Here is a 27158-nt window from a genome sequence, read left to right as displayed (position 1 = left end):
TTTTCTCCCCCATTCAGTGTCCAACATCTCAGTACCATGCAGCATTGCATTTCATTCATGAACAACATACAATCTCCCCATTGCCTGGAGAAAGAGTTCTTTGTATGAAGGAACTGTCAACACTCGAGTCTTTCCATGATTTTGTCTCACAAATGGCAATTACCAGCTGCTCCATATTTGGTAGTAGATTCAAAGTGTTATCTTCCAGAATTTATGGGATAATTCCAGAGCCTCGGAAGAAACTTTTGAAGGCTGATTCACTTAAATGTCCTCACCAGTGTTTCAAGACATCACTTTTTTTTCAGGGCAGCAATGTAAACCATCCTTACTTCTCCCTGACACATTACCTCCTTTCTTGTTAAAAAAAAAAAAAAAGGCCTTCACATCGTGAGAATAAGCACAGGTCTGAATTTGTCCACCTCCTTGTCTGACCACTGGTTTTTCAGAGGCCACATTTCCTTTTGTAGTAAGGTATTCACATCACTGACTCAGCTGGTAGCTTGTCATGTGCCCGACTCATTACAAACAGTTAGATGGTACTTTTGACTAAACCCTTCAAGAGGGTGCCCAAGCATGGCCACAGTCCAATGCCTGAAACAAGTAAAAAAAAAAAGAATATAACTACATCTTTTGGTCATATTTTTCAAATCAAAATAAAGACTATTTTCTTTTTCTTTTTTTATTCTTTTTATTCATGTTATAAAAAAATAAAACAAATATAAAATGTTGCAAATATTCTTTTCTTCTCTAGGCACAAGGCCCGAAATTTTGGGGGAGAGGGAAAGTCGATTAGATCGACCCCAGTACGCAACTGGTGCTTAATTTATCGACCCCAAAAGGATGAAAGGCAAAGTTGACCTCAGAACGCAAAGACAGACAAAATACAGCTAAGCATTTCACTCGGCATGCTAATGTTTCTGCCAGCGCGCCACCTTAAAATGTTGCAAATATTAATACAACCATGCTAAATGCTCTGTTGAGAATTGGATCACAGCCTTTTGTATAGAAAAGTAATGAGAACAGCAAATAACTTATTGATTTAAATCCATAACATTCTTATCAAATGTATTTGGGGAACTATACAATATAATCCTCTAAACTTTTCAACTGATAAGTCTCAAAGAACAGTTGAAATTCTTCAATATATTCATCATCATTGTTATGATTGTTTTTTTTTTTTTTTTCCATGCTGATATGAGTAGGAGAAAACTCTCTGAGGCAATAATCTAGAGCCAGGGGGTTCTTCCTGATGCCAGTCAGCTAAATAGCTTTCAAGTAAGGTACTTTTATTCTACACCTTCACATGTTGAACCTCTGAACTGTGAAACATACTGTTCACACAGGACATAGAAAGACACAGGTAAGAATTTTGTGATTAAGAAGCTTGCTTCCAAACCCATGTGGGCTTGGGTTCAGTCCTTGAGCAAGTGATTTCTACTATAGCCCTGGGCCAACCAAAACCTTGTGAGTGGATTTGGTAGGTGGAAACGTGTTGAAAGAAGCATGCATGTACATACGTACATACATACATAAATACTGAAATGGGCTTGTAGCACAGGTCTTCACGTACGTACGTATTTTCACATATGTATGTGAAGATCTGAGCCACAAACCCACTTCAATATTTCTTTTGTAACAAATTTCATTGTGCTTGATTCAAGTTTTATAAGAATTATAATGAAGGTCATATAAGGGGAAACAGTAAGAAGCATGACAGGCATACTGTAACAATGTGTTCATATGTCCAGGCTGATACTGGGAAGTTTCACAATAGTAAAGGCAGTCATTATATTATGTTCAAACGGACTCTTCATTTGCCGCTTCTTTCTCTGGAGTTGCATGTACTAGAATTGCTTGCAGGCTTGATTCTGGAAACTCTGGCCACTTCTGTAATTCCTGAAAATATAACAAAATTATGTTTTTCTTAAGATATCGGCATGTCTTTTGGATAAATGCCAGAAGCAATGGGTTTCTACCCCTAAATCAGCAACTAAAAAGGAGCAGCCATCGCCACTGCCACCATCACCATCACATGTCTGCTATAAAGTATATAACAGAGAACAAAAATCGTGCAAAGAGGAAATATACTTAGAAGTTAGGATTAAACTTAAGTCAGATTGCAAATCTATTTAATGTATACCAATATAACCAAAACAGATAGGAATTTGACCTATTGGATTATCCCATAAATAATGTGTTTTTTTTTCATTTGCATGAACTAAAAGTCGGAGGTGGGTGGGATAAACTACCTACATCAACTTACTATAAAAGCAGGTAGCAATTTTACCATGTATTTATTCTTAGTGCAAGTTCTGAAGAGTGCAGTTCGATTTTAAATTATTTTTTCAAAGCTATAATGGTAGTGACAAAGGAGCATATTTTGCTTTATGAGTTCAATAAAGGCAACAACACAACAAAAGTGCAAGGAATATTAAAGCAGTATATGGGGTTCGGACAATAAGCATAAGCCTGTGTTAGTGGTGATTCCCGAAATCCCGAGCCGGAAACTACAATACAATACATACCAAGTAAAGTTCTAAGTATTGCTCTGGAGACACTTCTCCTATCAAATGCATCATAGTGTATCCCATCCGTATTAAATGAACTCCAGATCCTGGCAACCAGCTTCTAAAAACAAAAAAGATGAACTATACAATAAAATACTAAGCAATGACTACCATCACTACCATTTGCCCAAAATATTAAAATTAGATGACACCAGTTACCAAAGTCAATGAAAACATAAGCTAAACATGGTGAAAATTGTTTTAGACTAACTAGTGATAAATCTTATACAAAAATATGTGACAGACATTTGCCCAAGGTGCCACACAGTGGGATTGAACCGAAAACCATGTGGTTGGGTAGCAAACTTGTTACCACACAGCTGTGCCTGCACCTATCAATATATATTGTTTTTAAAAAAAGATAGTTTTTTTTTTATTTCGCACCTAACATAATTAAACATCAACGTGTAGTGGTGTCAAGCAGCTAATTAGTTAAATCGTTAAGTCATTAAGCTTTTTGCAGCCAGCTGTCACTCATGTTTGAATATGACTTGGCAACATATTATAAATTAAAAATCTCTTAGGTGCTTATTTAGTTGCAAGTAGATCTCTCTGGGTTCCAATAAGTCATCCAGGATGTCATGGCTGGAAGGTGGGGAGAGAAAGCTGCACCAGCAAACCACCTGGTACTCATTTATAATGGAGTAGACAACAGCAAAGTTAAATGAAGTGTCTTGCTCAAGGACACAATGCACCCTCCATTCCAGGAATTGAACTCATACCCCCTAGCTATGGGACCACATGCCTCCACCAAATTACTAAACTTAATACTGGAAATATTGTCCAAAAGTAGGGTGCCATTCACAGTGGCATTTCACTGCTCTGGAAATAAATTCTGCTAATGCTAATCAATATAATCATCATCATCATTATCCTCTCCTCCTCCTCGCTGCTGCCATCACCACCACCAGGTGTACCTTTAATGTAGTTCTCAGCGTGATATAGAATGTGACAAGGATGGCCCTTTGAAACACAGGTACTATTCACTTTTGCTGAGCGGATTGGAGAAACACAAAATAAAGTGTCTTGCCTAAGGACACAACGCACAGCCAGGTATTGAACTCACAAACTTACAATCTCGAGCTGAATATCCTAACCACTTAGCTATGCACCCTCACAACAGAACTTCGAGCTACACTTCAACTAAACCAACCTCTGCAGTCTGAGAAAGACTGTTATGGTCAAGGACACTTTCCCTCCTCCTCCTCTTGTTGCACCTCTTCCTTTCTTCATTGAATAATGAAAACAGTATCATCATCATCATCATCATCCTCATCTTTACTTAACATCCCCTTTTCCATGTTGGCATAAGTCGGATGGTTCAACAGGAACCAAGAAACCGGAAGATTGCACGAAGTTCCAAAGTCTGTTTTGCCATGGTTTCTACAACTGGATGCTCTACCTAATGCCAACCACATCACAGAGTGGACTGGGTGATTTTTTTTCATGGTACCAGCACTGGTGAGGTTACCAAGTACTTGCAAGGCAAGATTCCCTTCCACTGGATTGATGGAAGAGAAAATATGATAGAAGGACAGAACAATGCATCTTGCAGAAGACGTGAATATACTCCAGCTGAGAGAGGAAGGGAGAGATGTGAGGTCAAGGTACAAGGTGAATATGAGAGAGAGAGAGAGAGAGAGAGAGAAAGAAATAAATAGGATAGAGGAATAGAGAAGATGGGTGGAGGGGTAAGTGTGTTAGAGTGTGAAGCAAATATGACAAACGAAAACATAAAATCAAACAAATAAAGAGATAACAGCACAAAACAATGAAGCTGGAAGCGATAGAAACATGGAAATGAAAGGCTGTAAAATAAAAGCTGTCAACACACAGCTAGCAGTAAAAGAGAAAAAAAACTAACAAACCTACAATAAAAGAACTATACAAAACATATACAAAATATCAATAACTGACAAATAAATTAGGTTAACAAAGTATATTAATTTATCTTTTACATCTAACATATCATACTTTAAATGAAATGTGAAATTTTTTCTTTTTTTTATATTATAGATGCATGTGTGGTAAGAAACTTGCGTCCCAACCACATGGTTTCAGGTTCGGTCCCCCTGTGTGGCACCTTGAGCAAGGGTCTTCTACTATAGCCCCAGGCCGACCAAAGCCTTGTGAGTGAATTTGGTAGAAAGAAACCAAGAGAAGCCTGTTGTATCACCATCATCATCATCGTCGTTTAACGTCTGCTTTCCATGCTAGCATGGGTTGATATATATATATATATATATATATATATATATATATATATATATATATATATATATATATATATATATATATATATATATATATATATATATATATACATATAGAAATACACATATGCACAAATCCACTTACAAGGCATTGGTCAGTCAGGGTTATATAGAAAACACTTGCCCAAGGTGCTACACAGTGGGATTAAACCCCAGACTGCATTGTTAGGAAGCAAGCTTCTTAAACATACAGCCATACCTGTACCTGTAATATGAAGAATAGAAATTATAAACTTGTAATTTACAGATGTCATACATTAAATATTAAATCATAAGAATATGAAATACAGGCTTGTACATTTTATTAGTTATCAACACAAACACACAAAATTATGATAAAGAGATAAAATCAAATTCACTCACTCCATTTTGGGTATCAACCGACTGGATCGCTTCTGAAGAACTTGGTTCAAAAAGGTGAGAAACTTTGCGTAAGCTTCAGAATCAGATATTGCATCTCTTATTTGTTTAGGGACGATTTTAATAAAATATATTGAATCTTTATTCACAGATACAAATGAATTTGATGGCTAACCAAAAGAAAAAAAAAGAAAAGAAGAAAAAGGCTTAATTACTGAAAGCAATAATAGATGAAACAAAAAATGACATAGAAATCCTGTTTATAATCATCATCATCAACATCATTGTCGAGTGGTTCATCGCAAACTTCACACAACTGCCATATGCACCACCAGTGGGATATTTTCATAATTTGAAAAAGATTTCATTCTGTATCTTTGATATGGTTTTGAGAATATTTGAAATAACATGAGTGCTAAATATTAAAGTTTAATTATGAAATATTGTGAAAATGCAAAAAAAATTACAATTCCCTGTAATTAAACAGTATACAGTGTAAATGGGAACACATGGTATCACCAGTAAGGTCCATGAACAGACTATGGTGGTTAACGTGTTAAAGTTCACTTTTCCATGCTTTCATGGGTCAAGTGGAATTTGTTGAGGCAGACTTTCTACAGCTGATTGCCCTTCCTATCACCAATGCCTCATCTCTTTCCAAGCAAAATAATATTTCCCCATGGCAAGACATGTTTTTCACAGAAGACTGGAAATGAACAACACTGCTTGTACGACAGTGATGCTCATTTACAACTAACAGGTTATGTCAAGACAAGTGTACACACAAACAGACATGCACACACATACATACACACACGTGCGCACACACATACACATATCATCATCATTTAACATCCATCTTCCATGCTGGCATGGGTTGTATGGCTTGACAGGCGCTAGCCAGATGACTGCACCAAGCTCCACTGCCTGTTTTGGCATGGTTTCTACAGCTGGTTGCCCTTTCTAATGCCAACACTTTACAGAGTGAACTGGGTTGGGGTAGCTGATGATGGAGGTATGTTGGATTGTTGGTATGGCTGTTTTGTATATGTGGAATAGTATTATAACACATCCTTTTGATATATATACATTAAATATTAAACCATAAGAATATAAAATACAGGCTTGTACATTTTCTTAGTTATCAACACAAACACACAAAATTAAAAATATATACACAGAACAGAATTCTTTCAGTTTCCTTCTACCAAATTCGATCACAAGGCATTGGTTGACCGAAGGCTATAGTAGAAGATACTTGTCCAAGGTGCCATACAGAGGGATTGAGCCCAAAACTACATAGTTGTAAAAGCCAGCTTTTTACCACAAAGCCATGGTCTGCATCTGGTTTTTTAATATAGATGTGATAAGAGTTTGAGGAGAAGATATTTTCTAATATTGAAAAGAAATGCAGCCTTTGTGATGTAATTATTGTTAAGTAAAATATGTGCAGAAGTCAGTAAATGTCACCTAGGACTATAATGTTTAACATTTTAAAAAGAGTGACATTAAAGTTTAGAATTTGTAAATGCTAGTGTGATCAGTTTAGTTGTTTTGGGAATGTTTCCTTGAAATGTGCAGTGTTTGGTGTTTGGTTGTACGAAATTAAATTTCTTGCTGGATGTTTTAATTTGTTTGTTTATGGAAACATACAGGCTGGGCAAAAGCTGTTGAAGCTGTATGAGTGTGTGGACTATGACAGCAAGTTCATTCATTTAACCCTTTCGTTACCAACCCGGCTGAAACCGGCTCTGGCTCTGAGTACAAATGTCATACTTTCATAAGTTTTGAATTAAAATCTTCCACCAAACCTAAGTCACAATTTATGTTCCTAACACTAGCTAAATGATAACTAAGTTATTTTACTAAATTCTTTGTTATATTTAAAGTAATTGAAAGAAACACAGAGCATCTCAAAATAAATACAGTAACGAAAGGGTTAATGAGGGGAAAAGTAACTGAGCCTTGAAGTACACCTGAATTCATAGAGAGTGTAGGACTTTAACCACACTAAAGCCCATTGGATTTTAAATTTTAAATGTAATTGTTTATCTCATGCTCTCTCTCTCTCTCTCTCTCTCACTAGGACTTTTAACCCTCAAATTTCTTTATCCATTATGAACAATACTTCTAATTGGTAATAATTAATTCTAACATAAGGGTAGCAGATTGATAGAACCAGTAGAGTGGCAGACAAAATGCCTTGTGGTGTTCAGTTGCGTATCTTTACACCTTGAGTTTAAATTCCACCAAGGCCAACTTCACCTTTCATTCTTCTGTACCAGTTGAAGGATGGGTTTCATCTCATCAACAACGCTCATCCCCCATATTTGAAACCATGTTACTATAATGAAAATTAATAATTAAATCTTATATAGATAAGAAACTTGAGATTTAACAAAGGGAGGAGGTTATGATATTCATGCCTTAATCAAGAGAACTAACAATGAAAGCATTCCACTTGTTTATTCCATGTCTAAGTTCACCAAAACACACACACTCTCTCTCTCACAACACACACACACTCTCTCTCTCACAACACACACACACACATAAATGCAGGTATTCTAGTTTCAGAATTAAAGAATAAATGATATGGTGGATACTTACAACTTGGAACTTTCTGGGGACAGCAAAATGTGGAAACACATCAGAAACTTTTAACTGAAAACAAATTTTTCAGAAAAATCTTTTAAATTTATATCACCATTTTAGAGGTCTGTGTTGCAGATTAATTAGTCTGTTTATCAACAATTTTAAATGTAGCATGGTTTGACATAAAGATTTCTTCTATATTAATGCTAATGATTTCATTAAAAACTGTTCCAAAATATCTATATATATGATGGTAGTCGACCATCCAATTGCCTATTTATGTGATGGCAGTTAACTGATCTGAGGAAACTATATTTTTATTGCTGTTGCCAGTGTCCCCTGACTGGCTCCCATGTCAGTGGCATGTAAAAATCACCCACTACACTCTCGGTTTAACAGGAGTTGGCAACACACTCTTAGAGACACAAACTGAAAGTAAACAAGTTAGTTGTTCCAGTTATGAGCAGCAGAGAAATCCATTCCGCTAAGTCCAGTAAAATGGGGTGCAACAGAATCGTAGTGTGGTGTAGTTTGTACTTTACTATGAGATAATCCCTACAGAGATACTATGAAGGAATTCAGTGGGGCTAATGTCCAAGTGATGGTGTTGATAATATAATTGAAATAGCAAATAGCAGAAAAATCATACAATATACGAATATGGGGGAAATGAAAACAGCTAACTGGAATTAGTCAACAAAATCACACTCTACGATGATGGTGGCAGTGGTGCTGCTGCCATCATCAACATCATTTAATGTCTTTCATCCATGCTGTCATAGTTTGAATGGTTTGACAGGAGCTAGTAAGCCAGAGAGCTGCATCAGGCTTCAACTGTCTGTCAAGGCATGGTTTCTAGAGTTGGATGCCCTTCCTAATGCCAACCACTTTGCAGAGTATACTGGGTGCATTTTAAGTGGTGCCTGCACAGGTGCTTTTTATGTGGTGCCTGCATGGGTACTTTCCACATGATGCCAACACAAGTGTTTTTTAAGTGGTGCCAGCACAAGTGCCTTGTACATGGTACCAGCATGGGTGCTTTTTACATGGTGAATATAAATTATTATGAAGTATTGATGGAAGGTTTTAATTTAAATCACTTTAAACAAGAAGTGCATATGATAGATTCCAGGGGTGGTCACAGGCAGATTGGCATCAAAACGGTTAGGTATTCTTTAGTTTATCTCCAAACAAACTTATGCAGTGCCCAGTAAGAATAGAAGGTTCATGCCACTGAAAGAAAGCAAACAAGATGGCCATAGCTGTATCACCTTTTCGATCATAGGTCTTCTCAATCATGGCTTACCCAGGGGCTCAACAACAACAATAACCAAACAAAAACAAACAACTTAAATGACAAATCATGAATATGATCAATAGTGTTATGAATTATCACTAATATTTATCTTACCTCCATCAGCAATTCAATGTCAAAAAATAAATTTAAAACAGAACTTGTTTTTCTGTAGAAAAGGTAATTTGTATTGGGAAACTTCATGTTCAGCGACTGAAAGGAAAACAAGGAAAAAAAAACATTGAAAAGAAATTAAAGAATACTTAATCCTTTTGTTACCAACCCACCTGTGACCACCCTTGGTTCTCTCATATAAACTTCTTGTTTAAAGTGATCTAAATTAAAACCTTCTATTAATACTTCATATTAATTTACGTTCCAAATTTAATAATAAAATCATTTTACTAAATTCTTTGATATTTTCGAAATTAAGTGAAAAACTGGCAATGCATTTCGATAAAAATTTGATAAAACAATTAAGCCATAACAAAACACTAATCGTTGCACAAAAATTCACATGTTATAAAAGATGTAAGAAAGTTCTTGTATAATGTTGGTAACAAGTAAAGCATATATATATCCAGGATCATGACTAATTAAATCACATCTTTTTACAAAGAAATGACAAAATATCCAAATACTTTATCAGAATCAAATGATTCAGAATTCATTACGTCTGTAACTGTTTCTTTAACTTCTTTCTTCATTTCAATTCAATGATTAATCTAGTTGTCCAGAAATATAATTTTCTTGTTCCCCCTTTTTTATGTTTTCATTTCCTCAACCTGGATTAAGTAACTAAGTGGTTAGAGTGTTGAGTTCGTGACTGTTAGGTTGTGAGTTCAATACTCACACCATGCAGTGTGTTGTGTCCTTGAGTAAGGCAATTAATTTCAAATTGCTTCACCCCGATGAAAATGAATGCCAGTGGCAATTATGGGTGAATTAATCCTGTGATAACTAGCATTTCCGCTTAGGAGGGAAGTCTTTGTACTCACAGCCTAAACACCTGGAAAATCCAAATAAGCTTTGGCTTCATTAGCATATAGGTTCAAGGCAGAACCTACATTAATCCTATTGTAATTTTTATTAAAGTAGTAAAATAACGGAGTCATTAGAATATTGGATCAAATGGTTTGCAGTATTTGTTCTTAGTCTCTGCACTCACAGCTCAAATCCCACAGACGTCAACTTGGCCTTTCATTCTCTCAGGGTTATAGTGGTTCATCTGCTTTGGTCTCCAACTGGCGTATAGCTCTCACCTGTGATTCCAAGTAGCTATACGCTTGCAACAATGATCACTACCTGGGAAACTGCTTCAATTGGTGGACTAAACCGGGGAAGGGTACCTAAAGGGACGTAACTCTTCGTTTGTTAGAACTTGGCTCTGGATCCGACGGACTCAGCAGAATAAAAACTTTCATGGTTCTATGGAGAAGAAGGTAGCTGCAGCAAGATGAGACAAATAGGATATCTTGGTCATCTGCTGCATCCACGTCCATCCCCAGTCATCTTGACTTGGTCTGCCACAGGACTGAAGATGGTCGTGGACAAGAGAGTGCGGTTGGTAGAGCACAACTCTTTTACCCTTTAAACAAAGTCACCGCACAAGTCATCAGTCATCCTCATCATTCTGACCGACGAACATGTGAGTGTTGCATCAAACTGGATGCCAAGTTGAATCAGTCCAAGCTGATAAAACCTTTTACTTGGATAAACATCTGTGATGTGGAGAGGAGTAACTTGCATACATCGGCCATGAGCAACTGCCAGTCTTCCTCAGAAACTTTTGTTCAGATGAAGGCGGCAAGTTGGCAGAATCGTTAGCACGCCGGGCGAAATGCTCTGCGGTATTTCGTCTGCCGCTACGTTCTGAGTTCAAATTCTGCTGAGGTCGACTTTGCCTTTTATCCTTTCGGGGTCGATTAAATAAGTACCAGTTACGCACTGGGGTCGATATAATCGACTTAATCCGTTTGTCTGTCCTTGTTTGTCCCCTCTGTGTGTAGCCCCTTGTGGACAGTAAAGAAATAAGAAACTTTTGTTCAGGTCTGCACATACATGTATATATCAACCACAGCCAACATTAACTGTCTGATTGACATCCTATATAATTTCAATTATCATATTTTTGCAACTGCTCAATCTTAAAGTATATCATATTTGATAGCATGAAAGATGCATGAACATACTAGATGCACACCCAATTTCAACAGTGCATATTCAGAAAAAAAGTGTTTTTAATAAACGAAAGCACATAATATAGGCCCAGCTTTGCATGTAGGGCCTAGAATGACTTTTTTTTTTTAGAAAAAAATTTGTTATATGCCATCAAATATAGTAATCTTCAAAATATAAACTGTGGGACTGATCCTAATTCCCAGATTAAGGAGAAGAGTTCACATAACATTAAAATGATGACACTGATTTGAACTCACTTACTTTGTAATTACGGGCAGGGACCAAAAGAAATAGTTCTGGGCGTCCCAAACTATAGATTCTTTCTTTCGTACCAAGACAGTTAATCATTAAACTTATAAAATATCTTGCTTTACTGGGAGTCAATATTCCAAATATACTGGCGTAAGGTTCTAAAAAGAGAGAGAAAAAAAAACATTCAATTACTTTCATGCTGTTTATTTTTTCAGATTTTTAGATTTACTTCAAAGTGCCACACCCTAACAGTTGAGGGAACCCGTGGAAGAGGTAGGCCCAGGAAGACCTGGGCTGAGGTGGTGAGACAAGACCTTCGTACATTGGGCCTCACCGAGGCGATGACTACGGACCGAGACCTTTGGAAATGGGCTGTGCGTGAGAAGACCCGGCAAGCCAAGTAAGATCGTTGCCAGTGCCCCTGGACTGGTTCTTGCGCGGGTGGCACATGAGATGCACCATTTTGAGCGTGGCCGTTGCCAGTACCGCCTGACTGGCTCCTGTAGGATTTTCGAGCGAGATCGTTGCCAGTGCCCCTGGACTGGCTTGTGCGGGTGGCACATAAAAGACACCATTTCGAGCGTGGCCGTTTTCGTGCGGGTGACACGTAAAAGCACCCACTACACTCTCTGAGTGGTTGGCGTTAGGAAGGGCATCCAGCTGTAGAAACTCTGCCAAATCAGACTGGAGCCTGGTGTTGCCATCCGGTTTCACCAGTCCTCAGTCAAATCGTCCAACCCATGCTAGCATGGAAAGCGGACGTTAAACGATGATGATGATGATGATGATGATGAATGACAATAAGAACAAAGATGATAGTGATGAAGACAATGATGACAGTAACACAATAAATTAATCAATCAGCATCATCCTCCTCCTCATTATAATTATTGATACTTTATTGACAACAGAGGAGAAAGTTGTGAAAGTTTATGTCAACACTGTCAGAATTTTAATTCCAGATTTAGAAACAATGAAACTACATAAGGTATCTAATTTAACACTGCACTGTTATTACCAGTTCACCTTATAACTTATAAAATAACAAAAGGATCTAACCCAGTGGTCCTTAACTGGGGTCCATACGACCCTCAGGGGTTCATATAAGGTTTTTGTTGTTAAAGTTTATCTGCAATAAATTGTTTATACTTCTACAATACATAAAATATTTCAACAATTTTTTAATACAATTCCTAATAACATTTAGTTCCAGTATGCAACTGGTACTTAATTTATTGACCCAGGAAGGATGAAATGCAAAGTTGACCTCACCATAATTTGAACTTAGAACATAAAGACAGACGAAATACCGCTATTTCGCCTGGCGTGCTAACATTTCTGCCAGCTCGCCACCTTAAAAAGCAATATATATTAAAGGAAATAACATTACCTTCACACCAAGCTTTCTGCTTTATTCCTTTAAAACTCACTTTTTCCTTAGTATGTAAATTTGACATTTTCTTGGAATCAAATAGAACATTCACATAAGGATCCCAGAGGTGGAAACTAAATTTGCTTCTGAATAAACGTTTGGTACTCTAAAATAAAGAACAGAATTCAAATATATGTTGGATGATTTATACATCAATAGGTTTTTTGGGTTTTTTTTGTATATTTTGGACAATATTCTTCATGTCCTTCCTGTTTGAAGAGACATCTGTGCTATTTGACTACTTTTTCTAGCAGGTTTAAACAGATTTATAGAGACTCCTTTGTTGTGATATATTTTTCTCAAAAGTCTCAGTAATAGAAATAAAATGGTTCCATCTAGGTACTGAAAGCAGGTCAAATGTAATATGCAGCAATAACTACAAAAACGATAGGGGTATAACTCACTTGTAAATATGGTTGGAAATCTAATTTTGCTTCAATTCCTATCACAGATTTGGCACCATTTTCAAATAATTTCTTTGTAAGCAAACACGGCCCTAAAGAAAAGGTTATATATAATATAGTATTAGAATGAAATTGTTATCCATACAACAACAAAAAAAAAAAAGATGAGTACTTTACCTTCATATATCAAATTTACTTGGGTATAAGTTGCCCTATTTTTAACTTGATTTTAAGTGAAAAAAGACTGAGGTGTGACCTATGCACAGGTGTGACTTGTATACGAATGCAGTTTATATACAAGCTCAACTCATACATGAGTAAACGTGGTAAATGTTGTTATTCAATGGGAATTATTGGGCAACATTTTACTAAACTTATCCCGAAAAAATAAGTTTGAAGATTATCTAGAAGTCTTAGGCAGATTATCAAATTCCACATCTGGGACACACAAATATCCTGAAAAGGGTCACCATTCTGATAGGCATAAAGTCAGTCCCAGCCACACACCAGCTTCTGGCCCATAGGTGTGTGTGTGTGTGTGTGTGTTGTCCCCACCTCTCTGCTTTTTCTAATGTTGTGATAATAGCCTCTGCTCCTTGAAGCTGGCATTTGCATCCTACTCATCTCTCCTCTCATTGTAGCCACTAACACCCCAGCCATACACTGACCATTACATCCAGTCCTTCCTCCCCATAACATAATCCTGCTGGAATTCGATCTTCGTACTGTTGCTATGGATGTAAGCCAATGACAAAATTTCTATGCTATCATTCAAAGGACACAATAGTTTATATCGTCCTAGAAACCCTTAAAAGTATAGGATCGTCATGGTTAGAACGCCTCAGGTCATAGGTTTTCTCAATCTAGGCTGACCTAGGGCTAAGCAACAATAACAAAAGCTAGCAACCACCATCATCACCACTTCCACCAATAAGATCTTCTTTTCATACTTTGTCGGAATCAGAAATAAAGGGAAGTAACCATGACTTCGCAGACCACCTCCAAAACTAGTCAGATTAATGCAGTATATACATTGGACACTTGTAAGTTAACGTCTGAAAGTAAACTTAAGGTGGTGAGCTGACACTACGCAGGGAAAAGTGCTTAGCAGCATTTCATCTGACTTTATGTCCTGAGTTCAAAATCCGCCAAGATGGACTTTGCCTTTCATCCTTTCAGGGTCGACAAAATAAATACCAGTTGAACACTGGAGTCAATGTAATCGATTTATCCCCTCCCACCGAAATTGCTGGCCTTGTGCTAAGACTTGAAATCAGTCGATATCTGAAGGTAAAATGTTGATAGAAAGAGAACGGTTGATACTCTGGGTAGTGAGGCACAGTAAGGGTAACAGAAGAGGGACAGATAATTTGGAGAGACAGAGGCAGTATGCAACTAGTTAGTAGCAGGTTAGAGAGATGAGAGACTTGTTTTTAGAAAGGAACAGGATGTTCGACTTATTCTTAAGTTAACAAATGTTTATGAAGAGAAGAGACAATTATCCAGTGGAATTACTGATTAAAATGTTTAATTTTATTGTACATAGGCGCAGGAGTGGCTTTGTGGTAAGGAGCTAGCTTACCAACCACATGGTTCCAGGTTCATTCCCACTGCATGGCATCTTGGGCTGACCAAAGCCTTGTGAGTGGATTTGGTAGACAGAAACTGAAAGCAGCCTGTCGTGTATATATATATATATATATATATATGTATGTATGTATGTATGTATGTATGTGTCTGCTGGGAAACAGATATGGGTTGGCAACATGAAGGACATCCAGATGTAGAACACGTACCTCAATAATCTCCATCTGATCCATGCTAGCATAGATAAGTAGACATCAGAACAATGATGATGATGATGATGACGATGGCACACACACCAGCATCGGTTGCCAAGCGATGTTGGGGGAACAAACAAACATATCACACATATATATATATATTTATATATACGACGGGCTTTTTCAGTTTTTGTCTACCAAATCCACTCACAAGGCTATGGTCAGCCTGAGGCTATAGCAGAAGACACTTGCCCAAAGTGCCATGCAGTAGTACTGAACCCGGAACCATGTGTTTGGTAAGCAAGCTACTTACCACACAGCCACTCCTGTTATATTAACACTTCATTCATATACTTAACCCTATCAGACCTTGTGTCTACCTTTACTCCCCACCTGGGCTCCTGTGCAAAAGAATAAATAGTTGCATATAAACTCTTTAACAATAAACTACTTACCGGGATTATATTCAATAATAGGGTTATCTTTGACTTTTCGTGATTCCATAATTTTCAAAGCAATTTTATCTGAAAGTATCAATAGTATTTCAAATAACAAAAACAAAAACTTAGTTATAAGCAGGGGCCTTTTTTTTACGTCGTATATACAAAATTCTGGTGGATCAAATAATACTTTGTTGAATATTTATTTTTGACATTCAATATTTTGGTATTCTTTCCTTTTGAGTCGATTTCTGTAAACATACTTCTCGGTAATTTCTGTGAGCATACCTATATTTTATACTTAATGATAGAACGTTTGTCGTGTTTACGGTAAATGTGGGTTAGAGTCCCAGGACAGCCTTCGCCTTTTTCCATCCAAAGGGTTTTTTAACCCAGTATTTACACGCTATTGTTTATAGCCTATCTACTTTGAGATCAAACGATCCCCTACTCAAAAAGAAAAAAAAAATGGGTAATTTTTCAGATCAACACCCGCACGATCTTCACTAGGGTGTTAGGGTTAGGGTTAGTTTTAGGGTTAGGGACGGAATTCCCTAACCCAAACCCTAACCGTAAACCCAAACTCTAACGAAAATCGTGCGGGTGTTAATCTGATAAATTACCAAAAAATGGAATTAAATATCTGAAAATTTAATGACGTTCATGCTTGCATTACATTGTTATTCTGATATTTTTTGTTTTACGGTCTGAAATAGTTTGATTTTATGACATTTAAAAACAATGGCACAATTATTTACTCATGGGCGAAAACATTTGATTGCATGTGTGTAACCATGTTCGAAGATCGGAGGATAATTACTAGTGAAAGATGAAAATGATTCCAACCTACCAGCAACATCCTCATTAAAGATATAAGCTGGGGATGTTCTTTTCAGTTTCAGACCAGCATGCTTTTGGTACAACGTTTCTCCATGACTGTTGTTCTTTTCACTTGATGACCTGACCAACTTGACATTAGTTAAGTGGTAACTACACTGCAAGAAGTTTCTTACTCTATAATAAAAGTCCAATTTTTTCAAAGAGTGTCCAGATGCACTCCAACAATTCGCCCACCTCTGGGAATGATACATGATGCTTTAACGAATAAATCCAACTTTCTTTGTTGGTTTTCTTCAAAACATCTCAGTTCGTGGGGGGGGGGGTATTTTATAAACAACAATAGTAATTATTAGATTTACTTTTATTGTTAATAATGTCAGATTAGAAAGAAAAGGAAAGTACCAAACTGAAATAAGCGTTACGTTGTACAGTCATTTCTTAAATTGGCTTGATCGACATTTTCCATCACTAAAAACGTGTGTAAATAAAACCTTTCGGGATTGAAATTTGTCTTCGAATGAAGTCAGAGAAAAAGAGGGGAAGGGGTACTGGAAAAGACAACTATGGAACATCATTCGTACTATAAATATTTTAAGCAGAACTTTGCATTTGTCGATTTGCGAAAAGAGTTTAGTAGTATTGAACCAGTATCCCAAGTTTGAAATTGTTTCGTTAAGAAAACAAGTGTTGTCAGTCAAACCCAAAAGATCCTCTATATATATATATATATATATATATATATATATATATATATATATATATATATATATATATATATATATATATATATATACACACATAGATTGTCATTCCTTTCCCATTTCTAACAAAACTGTCCGATGAACGGGAACGTGAAACTCCGAGTAACAGTCTTTTGTTATATTTCTGCTGCTTTTAAATACATATAGATATGAAAAAATATATATATATATATATATGGTGTCGCTTTTGGCATTCCGTAATTTGTAATCGTTATCGTCACAAACCCTCACGTGACAGGACGATACTACGATTCACCGGAATTATAATGGCGTGTCAGAAAAATTGCTATTCGTCTTTGTTTATAATGTTTCAGTAACGCAATTGTCATTAATTTCATCGACATAACTTCGAAGATCCGATTCGGGGTAATTATTTCTATACTCAACATTATTCTTTACCCTCTGCCTCAACCAAAAAGGCTGCCATATTCTTCACATCATTTCTGTTTGTTTGCAATAACAATCGATTAAATGCTTTCGCCGGCATGGGTGTATCTCTATTTTTTATTAACATCTCACTGCTTTAACTGTATCCATATTTGTTATCCTGTTGACACTGTTGTTTCCCCTATGCCCCTTCATTTATATCTGATGACACATTTGGCTGTTTACAATGGCAGCTCTTCCTTACTTTAAACCCCGTCTCAAACTGTCTTAGATGCATTTAAAGAGATGTTTATTTCCTCTTCTCAAAATATAATAAACCCCTTCCTAACAAAATAGTTAATTAGAAATATACAAAGTCACTTTCATGAAGAGCTTGATATAATATCTCAAAAAAAAAAACCCACTTGTTTTATTTTCCTGTTTTCTCTGTTAATACATATTATATACATAGAATATGTGTTACTTTTTAAACTTAGTAATTTAACTTTTATCATTAAGAAATGCTTGAATGAATCAGAATCGTTTATTATTGTTTACAATATTATAATTACACTCATGTCTTGTCAACCTGGTTTTCCTCTACAGATGGCGCTCCCAACATTTGGCTTTTTTTTTTATAAATCCAACCTTAATTGTTTTGCTGTTTTCTTCATACATTTAACAAATCCAGTATATTTTGCGTTTATACTTTGATCAAATCCTAATTCGAAAACCTGCTAATATAATTCATCCACTACTTAACAAGCATTAACTAAGTGTACTCCAATTAAAAACAAAAAAAAAAAACGAACAGTTACTCTCCCTTCTTAATTACAATTACGCATATTTATATATATACATGTATATATATATTGTTTATAATAAAGATAGGGTGTGCACGATTCAGCACTTTTTCTCGTTCAGTTTTGCAGAACAGTGGAACGCGATGTTGTGTATTATTACCCTTCTTTTATTTATAAAGTTCGTCATTATTACTACTCTTGGGTAATGTTAGTATTATTGATATCATGCGGAACAGATCCGACTGCCAGTCAAGTCTATGGTGAATATCGACCTAGTGTCTTTTAGCAGTGAAGATAGGGTAGTCTCCCTCTGTCGAGTGGAAGATTTGTGGTGGACACGGTTGAATGGTTTGAGGGACTGCTTTGCCTCTCGGGGCAATCTATCATCAAACTTCTTCCAACTCGTAACTGCAAGAGGAAAATGATGGTGGGAGAGGAAGGCATCGCCCTTTAGCAATTGCAGTAATTATGAAATGCGACGAAATTGGTGTGGCTAATTGGACCTACTCTTATGAGGGTGTTAAGTTGGCGGCAAGAACTACGAGAAGGGGCTTGGCTAGATTGGTAGTGGGGGTGTACTGAATCACCCGTAACAACTTGAGGGTCCTTGTCCTGCATTGTTACCAATATCTTTATTGTTAATGTTGATCTCCGTTTCACCCGATGTAAATACTCCACATTTTAAAAAAATTCATGCCTTTATTGTTCCTAACATACTTGGTCCTTTTGGCCAATGAAATAGATTGATTGTTATTAGTAAAAAATAAACAATTAACAGAGGGCACCACATGTAAACAATTATTATTGTGTTCCGGTTCCGGATCTTTACCTTCTGATTTCAAAAGCTGCTGAGGTCAACTTTCCCTTTCATCTTTTCGGGGGCCGATAAAATATAGTACCAATCAGTACGGGAGATGATGTTATCGATTAGCCGCTTCTCCCAACATCTCAGGCACTGTGCCTATAGTAGAAAGTATCATTATTATTCGAGCTGGCAGAATCGTTCGCATGCCGAACAAAATGCTTAGCGGCATTTCGTCCGTCTTTACGTTCTGAGTTCATATTCCACGTAGGTCGACTTCACCTTTCATCCTTTCGAGGGTCGATGAAATAGGTACCAATTAAAAACTGAGGTCGATGTGACTTACCTCCTCTTCCGAAATTGCTGGCCTTGTGTCAAGATTAGAAACTATGATTATTATTATTATTATTATTATTATTTGGGCGAAATGCTTAGCGGTATTTCGTCTGCCTCTACGTTCTTAGTTCAAATTCTGCCGAGGTCGACTTTGCCTCTCGTCCTTTCGGGGGTCGATGAATTAAGTACCAGTGAAACACTGAGGTCGATGTAATCGACTGGTCCCCCCTCCCCAAAGATTTCAGGCTTTGTGCCTATGACAATGGATTGCTACTACTACTACTACTACTACCACCACCACCATATTCCTGTTCTTAACGTTCTCTGAATTCAGCTCCCATCGAGGTCAACTTGACTTTCATTCTTTCGGGGGTCAACAGAACATAGTATCTGTCAAACACTGGAATCGATGTCACCGACAAAGCCGCTGCCTCACATTTCAGGACCTGTGGTGTCCATGCTAGAAATAATCATTATTTTTGCTCTTTGTCTTTTGAATTTCAAACTTTAGTTTCGTCCTCCAGGGTCTGCAAAATAAAGTAACATTCAAGTACCGGGGTCGATCTAATCGTTCGTTTTGTTAGATGTCACAGTTTATCATACTTTATGAAAATTTGGACAAAGAGAAGTTTAAAAAAAACAACAACTGTTCATTTCATACCACGTGGAAAAAGAATTTAAACTCCTTATTTTATTCATACATTCCGTCGGATAAATTAAAAGGGATTAACTGTTATAACACTAAAACTAGGTGAAACTGTCTGTTTAAGGTTATAAAATCATTACCTTCGCTCCTGTAGGTTTTGTCTAGCAACGAAAGACGTGTTGTTTTGAAAATTAGTTTAATTTTCGGTTTTAACTGCACCCCATTTCCAGTAAAATTTGGGGACAACTACAGATGTGTGCCGCTTGACTTTGTTTTTTTTAGTAACTTTTTGAAAAATGCACATTTTCTAATGAGATTTTCAAAGGATATGTTTTAGGTGTAGGTTAGGAAGGATTATACCGGAATTTGTTGCGAAGTTTGTTTTGTTTTCCGGAGAGCTGGAGAGAAGTTTCGGATAATTCACAGTCCTTGATTTGTTTTTTCAAAACGTTCTAAAAACGACATTTTTAAACAAAATTTTCTTAATACAATTCAGATGGGGTAGATTACAAATATGTTGGAATTTCATATATATATTTTTTTTTTTTTTTAAATTGAGTAGGGGGCTGGATAATTTATGCACCTTGACTTTGTTTCCTCATACGTTCCATTTTTTTTTTTTTTTTGTTTCGCATAAAATTCCGATATATTCGTAATCAACGCCATCTGCAAATGTTATTTTAAGATATCCATTTTGCAGTCACTCAAGAGGAAACAGGTTATGCCAATTTGAATTTATGCGGATACATATATTCATATATGTCTGTTATAATCATCATTTAAAGAATAGAATAACGGAAGTATGTCACAAGTGGGAGGGAAAGGCACACAAAAATGGATAGGAACGTTCTTTTTATCTTGAAATAGTTAACCTTGGTCGAACAGACCAACGATCAAAGGTATTGCAGCATTCACTTGACTATGTGTGCAGGAAATCCAAGGTCGCATCCAGCTTGCCTTTCTGTAAGCTTGTTGGGTACTATTTTTAGCAGCTTGAACAATTATCTAGAGGCTCCTGTTAACAATTATCTAGAGGCTCCTGTTAACAATTATCTAGAGGCTCCTGTTAACAATTATCTAGAGGCTCCTGTTAACAATTATCTAGAGGTTCAGTTTCATACTCAGAAATTTAGTTGATATGATTTTTATCTTAATTTAATTAGAAAATAAATGAAGAAATTGGGTTTATTTATTCTAATGTTGTTTAACCCTAGGTCAGAACTATGATCTCTGAATACCATCTAGTGTCTTTCCTTGGGCAGGAATTGATTTGAGGTAGGATTTTAGTCTAGTGCTTTTCCTGTTGTCTGCTCTCTGCAAAACTCTAGTAAGACCCATATTGAAGGACTGTTTAATTATGGGGCAGTGCTGTTGCCTTGCTAATGTCCTAGGTAATCAAGTGGCCACACAGATCATCTGTTATTAAGCTTGGCTTGTGATTTTTTTGTTATCTTTTAGTTGTTTCAATCATTGGATTGTGGCCATGCTAGAGCACTACCTTGTAGGTTTTAGTCTAACAGATTGAATCCAAAACTTCTTTTTCTTTTAAGTCTGGTGGACTTGCAGCATGGTAACTGAGAAGGCAAGTCATCCTGGTTACTTAGTCCGGTACTTATTTGTCCCCTTTACCAAACCACTAAGTTATGGGGATGTAAACAAACCAACACGAGTTGTCAAATGGTGTTGGTTGGCAGGCAGACACACACACACACATATGACAGGCTTCCACACAGATTCCACCTACTGAATTCACTCACTAGTGCTATTGTAGAAAATACTTGCCCAAGGTGCTGTGCAGTGGGACTGAAATCAGAACCACATAGTTACAAAGTAAGCTTCTTATCCACATAGCCATGACTGTGCCCTGTTTCTATGTTTGTTTTTATTTCTTTTTTCTTTTTTGCAATTAGTATCTGTTTTTAGCAGCATATTTTATTGTATTTCATTTGAAAGAAGTTTGCCATTAATTAATAATATCATTAATGTTAAAGAAAACAAATATCATTAGTTTCCATTTTTTAACCTTATTTCAGATAACTGTATATGAATTCAACATGGAAGAAGATACAACTTCCAAAAATAATAGCAAACCTTTGGATAATCTTGACCATTGTGATTCTGGAGGCAGTAGAAATGAATTAGAATTTGAACAAAAGGAATCAATGGATCAAACTAGCAAGATAATCCCGTCTGATACGCGATCGTCAGGTAATCAGGTTACTGACTGCAACATGCATTTGTTAGCAAATGCTGCTGACCACTTTCTGCATCAGTCTCCTAGTCACCAGTTGGAAAACAATGATGAAAGCACCAGGAAAATTACTGCTGAGCCAAGTCATCCAAGAGATTCTAATTATTCTCATCAAACCAATGTTCGATGTCATCTCCCTAATAAGCCAGTTTTATCTCTTAATCCTAATAATCTAGCAGACTCAACAGTACAAGATTTAAATCTTGTTTCTGGTAGTTCAAGACCATTGAATTATCCTTCTAGTAATTTAAGTAACAGCCAAACTGTTGTATCTGCTAGTACAGCGAGCAGTCCCCTGAGTTCAGTTAATACTGTCAGCAGTTCAGTATCTATATCTAACAATCAACAGTGTTTAAACTCTGAGCCAGTGTTATCAGGAAACCTAGAAAGACACTCTGATTTATTGCTTCCTCCAACTCCTCTTGTTAGTACTCATCTGAGTTCTAATAGTTCCCTACAACAATCTTCAGTTGCATTACAACCAGATAACAACCCTACTGAAATGTCTCCATACATAACTCAAACACCAGTTGTAACAGCATCTGCAGATGACGTCTTAATTGCTGGTAATAGTAATTTGATAATTCAAAGGACTTCTGAAGCTGTTCCTACTTCTAGTGCTTACTGTCCCCCTCAGGTTCATCCAGTGGCTCAACCTCCCATATTGAGTTCAATTAATCCAGCTTCAGATAATGGCACGAATAAACTAAAGAGTCCTGTATCGACCATTCCTTCAGATGGAAATGGTGTTAATTCACAAAATACTTTACAGCAGCATAAGGATTTATCCAGTTCATCCTCCAAACCCTTTCAAGCTACTTCTGTTTCAACCTTCCCCGCTACTACTCTTTCTCCATCCAGTGTATACGTATCAAATAACCATACTAATAATAATAATGCAAGACAGAATCTTACAAGTTTAACCATTAATCCAGAATCTCTAGAGATACCTTCTGTATCCAGTAGTTCTGTAATGTCCAACTTCAATAACCTGAAGCCAGAACAAAGTGATGCAGCTATCGAAAGCAGTTTTTTCAAAGAATCTTCAAATTCAGACTCTTTGCACACTACTTCTGCATCTACTCATAATGAACTCATTGCAGAGCTGAGCAGCAAAGAATCTACAGTGATACCAACAAGCAGCTCAGTCTATAGTACAAGCAGTTCTGGAGGAACATCTCATGATAATTTATGCCCCAGTGATAGTAAATCTATTTCCGAAAGAAAAGACACCATTCTTGAATCTAGTAATTCAATTTTGTCTTGTAATAAAGATGCCATGTTATCCAAATCAAATGTTGCCCCAGCTCAGTCACATGATTTGACATCAGACAGTAACAGAACATTGTCAGTAGAAAGAGCCATGGTTGGGTCTACGTCAGGAGAGAAGGACACTGCTTTAGCTGGGGATAACACTCTCTCGTTTTCTTTTACTGCTCATGTAAATTCACCATCTACCACCAACGTAGAATCTATTTCTCAGGATACTGCTACTGTACCTGCAACAAGTGAAACAGTAATATCAACGCCAATTAAAATGGCAGAGTCATCTTCAGGTGTAGGAAAAGCATCAGAACCAGACTCTAAAGTCACTTCCTTATTGAATGAAAATGTTACATCTGCATCTGGACAACCATTTGTAATAACTCATGAAACCAACTCACTTTTCCCATCCGGTTGCAATGAGACTTCAACATCAAGAGATGAGAAGACATCTAATGCTACAATAACAACAGTTTCTGCTGGAAATGTATCTTCTTCATCTGGAAGCAAGATAATTGAAGAAAGTTCAATATGTGAGGAAGACACCACTGCATCAACTGCAACGGTCTCTTTGTCATCATCTACTGGTCAATCCACCCCAGCAGCTTATGATAAAATGGCTTCAATAGACAATGATTTAGGTGTTGGTCTTTCTAATCCTAAACTTGATTCTAACAAATCTGCACTTGAGCTTACACCAAATAACGCTCAAGACTCATTTCCTTCAACTTCTGAAGCAGCATGTTTGGATACTAATGTTACCCATGCTGAAGAAAATGTCACTTCTCAACACATTCGTCATTCACCTGCTGAATTAAACAATAATATTGAACCCAGAAAAATTAATAATGAATCTAAAAATAATTTGTTGTTGAGTAGCAGTACTGATGCTGGCAATGCATCTCCTGATGTTGACTGCCAGAACTCATCTGCGTCTGACAAGCGTTATGAAGCAGTTCAAAATACAACAGTCAGTGCGAGTGCTTCGAATAGTTTGCTTGAATCTGATAAAAACCAAGGAATTTTTACCAGTGACCAAAATGATGGGAATGATCAGAATACGGATAAACACTTCTCTGTAGATAATGTAAATAGCCCAGTGAATGCTGTTAGCTCAAGTAATTCTGTTGATCAGAAAACAACTGCGAAAACACATCCAAATAATACAGAAAGTAACACTTGCAGTTCTACAATGACAAATCTAGATCAACAAACAAACGATGATGATAACGATATGGTTCAGTCACAGATTATTTTAATAAAAGAAAACATAAAAGTTGAAACTTCTGATGGTTCTTCAGTAAATGTGGTTAATGATGGGACATCAGAACCAGCAGAGAAGACTGATGAGTGTATGATGGAAGTTGATATGGAAACAAGTCGCCCAGTTGAAAATAATGAAGAACATGGACAAATCAAGCGAGAATTAACTGCTGAAAACATTACCGCAATCACCGACACTTCTTCGCCCTTACCAAGCGAGGAATCTGATAATAAAACCACAAGTGTTGAAAGTAAAAATAGTAATACTGATGATAAACAAGAGTCCTCCAGTGTAGCACAAACTAACTGGAATTCTCCCATTGGTGCTGTCAATTATACTTTGGCTGAACCAAGGCGATCTCAAAGACAACCAAAAGTTAAGTTCAATGTTCTTGATCTCATTGGTTTAGGTCCAGATGTAGACATACAAAACAAACCAGCTAAAACATTGAGTAAACGAATTTCAAATGCAGATTCTTCTGAAGATATTGGTAACGAAGAAACATTAATGCTGGCATCAAACATTTCAGCATCATTTGTGCAAACGTCACCCACAGGTAAGAATATATTTTTTTTAATGTGAGGTGATATTAACCCTTTCGTTATCAACCCAGCTGAATCCAGCTCTGGCTCTGAATACAAATGTTTTGTTTTCATAAGTTTTGAATTAAAATTTTCCACCAAACCTTAGTCACAATTTGTGTTTCTAACACCAGCTTAATGATGACTAAGTTATTTTACTGAATTTTTTGTTATATTTAAAATTAATTGAAACACACAGCATCTCAAAATAAATACAGTAACGAAAGGGTTAAGGAGATGGTCAAGCTGGCAGAATCATTAACTTGCAGGGCAAAATGCTTAGCAGCATTTTGTCTGTCTTTACATTCTGAGTTTGAATTCCACCAAGGTCAGCTTTGCCTTTTATCCTTTCAGGGTCAACAAAATAAGTACCAGTTGAGTACTGGGGTCAATGTATTTGATTTACTCCCTCCCCCGAAATTGCTGGCCTTCTGCCAAAATTTCAAACCAGTATTAATGGTTGCTTTGCTGATTAAATTTATGACCCACCAAATTGGTGATTTGACCCAGAACCATGTGGTTGGGAAGCAAGCTTCTTACCACACAGCCACTCCTGCTCCTATCATAATATTTATTTATTTACTTTTTTGTATTTTAGCTTCAAAGAAATATAAAGAAGCTGACGCAGAGAAAATATATGCACCTTTTGAACAAGGTAAAATTTTGACATGTTTATTCTATAGATTTGTATATTGTACCATTCTATACATGACTTGTTTAGTTCCATCATTAAAAGCATTCTAGCCATAACTCTCTAGTCCTTTTGTTCAGGCACAATCCAACCAGGACCATGCCACCCAATCTGTCCTTTTCTTTCTATAACTGTTGGAGGTGACTAAAGAAAGAATTATATGCTAATTGTAGGAGTTTGAATGATTTTTCATCATGATCATCATCATCATCAACAACAGCCCCTCCTCCTCCTCCTGACATTGTCTTGAGTCCTAGGACTCTTAGGGGCTGGTGACCAGGTTCTTGTGGTGTATAAGTGATCGAGATCACATCATCCCCCTGGATGGGATGCCAGACCATCGCAGGGTTACTCATTTACAGCTGAATGAGTTGAAGCAACATGAAATGAAGTGTTTTGCTCTTAAAACACAATGCACTGCCAGGTCCAGGAATCGAAACCGCGATCCTATGATTGTGAGTGTAACCCCTTACTGACTGGGCCACGCCCTTTTACAAATGATTTTTCTGTCATGTGTGAATTCACAGTTTCCTTATTTTTCTGATTTTTTTTTTCCTCCTAGGCTGGAGAAGAGAAGTTGTTATTCGTTCAGTGTATAAAGAATTCACCAAGTCAGGCAAACCAAAGACAGCACCAGCAGATATTTACTATTATACTCCCGATAACAAGAAACTGGTAATGAATTTATTAGTTCATCTCTTTCCTATGTTTTATCACCAATTTGTCAGTAATAGTAATTGGTGTTTTTTCTTTTAATCTTTTACTTCAGTCATTTGACTGTGGCCATGCTGAAGCACTGCCTTAAACGGCCTTTTAGTTGAAGAAATCGACCCCAGGACTTATTCTTTGTAAGCCTGGTACTTATTCTATCGGTTTCTTTTGCCGAACTGCTAAGTTACAGGGACATAAATGGTTGTCAAGCAATGGTTAGGGAACAAACACAGACACAAGGACACACACACACACATTCAT

General features: G+C 36.7%; 2 protein-coding genes across 4 annotated transcripts in view; one reads left to right on the top strand and one right to left on the bottom strand.

The window, feature by feature from the left end:
* Nucleotides 1-663: 663 nt before the first annotated feature.
* On the bottom strand, nucleotides 664-19255 carry LOC106877158 (dimethyladenosine transferase 2, mitochondrial). Of its 3 annotated transcripts, none has more exons than XM_089359334.1 (10): nucleotides 19182-19255; nucleotides 15598-15666; nucleotides 13359-13450; nucleotides 12913-13060; nucleotides 11532-11680; nucleotides 9207-9302; nucleotides 7811-7864; nucleotides 5204-5370; nucleotides 2526-2628; nucleotides 664-1896 (listed from the first exon to the last, which is right to left on the bottom strand). In XM_089359334.1, the coding sequence occupies exons 2-10, from the start codon at nucleotides 15644-15646 to the stop codon at nucleotides 1798-1800; spliced, it is 957 nt and encodes a 318-aa protein (XP_089215460.1). In that variant the 5' UTR covers nucleotides 15647-15666; nucleotides 19182-19255; the 3' UTR covers nucleotides 664-1797. The 3 variants fall into 3 exon arrangements, with proteins under 3 accessions (XP_089215460.1, XP_014781456.1, XP_014781457.1); XM_014925970.3 differs by lacking the exon at nucleotides 19182-19255 and adding an exon at nucleotides 16433-16969; XM_014925971.3 differs by lacking the exons at nucleotides 2526-2628; nucleotides 19182-19255 and adding an exon at nucleotides 16433-16941.
* LOC106877166 (uncharacterized) overlaps nucleotides 17428-27158 on the top strand; it is a 25841-nt gene continuing 16110 nt past the window's right edge. Inside the window, exons 1-4 of the mRNA XM_089359331.1 lie at nucleotides 17428-17549; nucleotides 22170-25470; nucleotides 26094-26150; nucleotides 26749-26861. Of these exons, the coding sequence (XP_089215457.1) occupies nucleotides 22191-25470; nucleotides 26094-26150; nucleotides 26749-26861 (3450 nt within the window). The 5' untranslated portion in view covers nucleotides 17428-17549; nucleotides 22170-22190. The remainder of the gene's footprint in view (nucleotides 17550-22169; nucleotides 25471-26093; nucleotides 26151-26748; nucleotides 26862-27158) is intronic.

This window comes from Octopus bimaculoides, chromosome 11 (genome assembly GCF_046866305.1).
Source record: "Octopus bimaculoides isolate indiv1 chromosome 11, ASM4686630v1, whole genome shotgun sequence".
NCBI lineage: Eukaryota > Metazoa > Mollusca > Cephalopoda > Octopoda > Octopodidae > Octopus > Octopus bimaculoides.
This window is presented reverse-complemented; position numbering and strand designations above follow the sequence as displayed.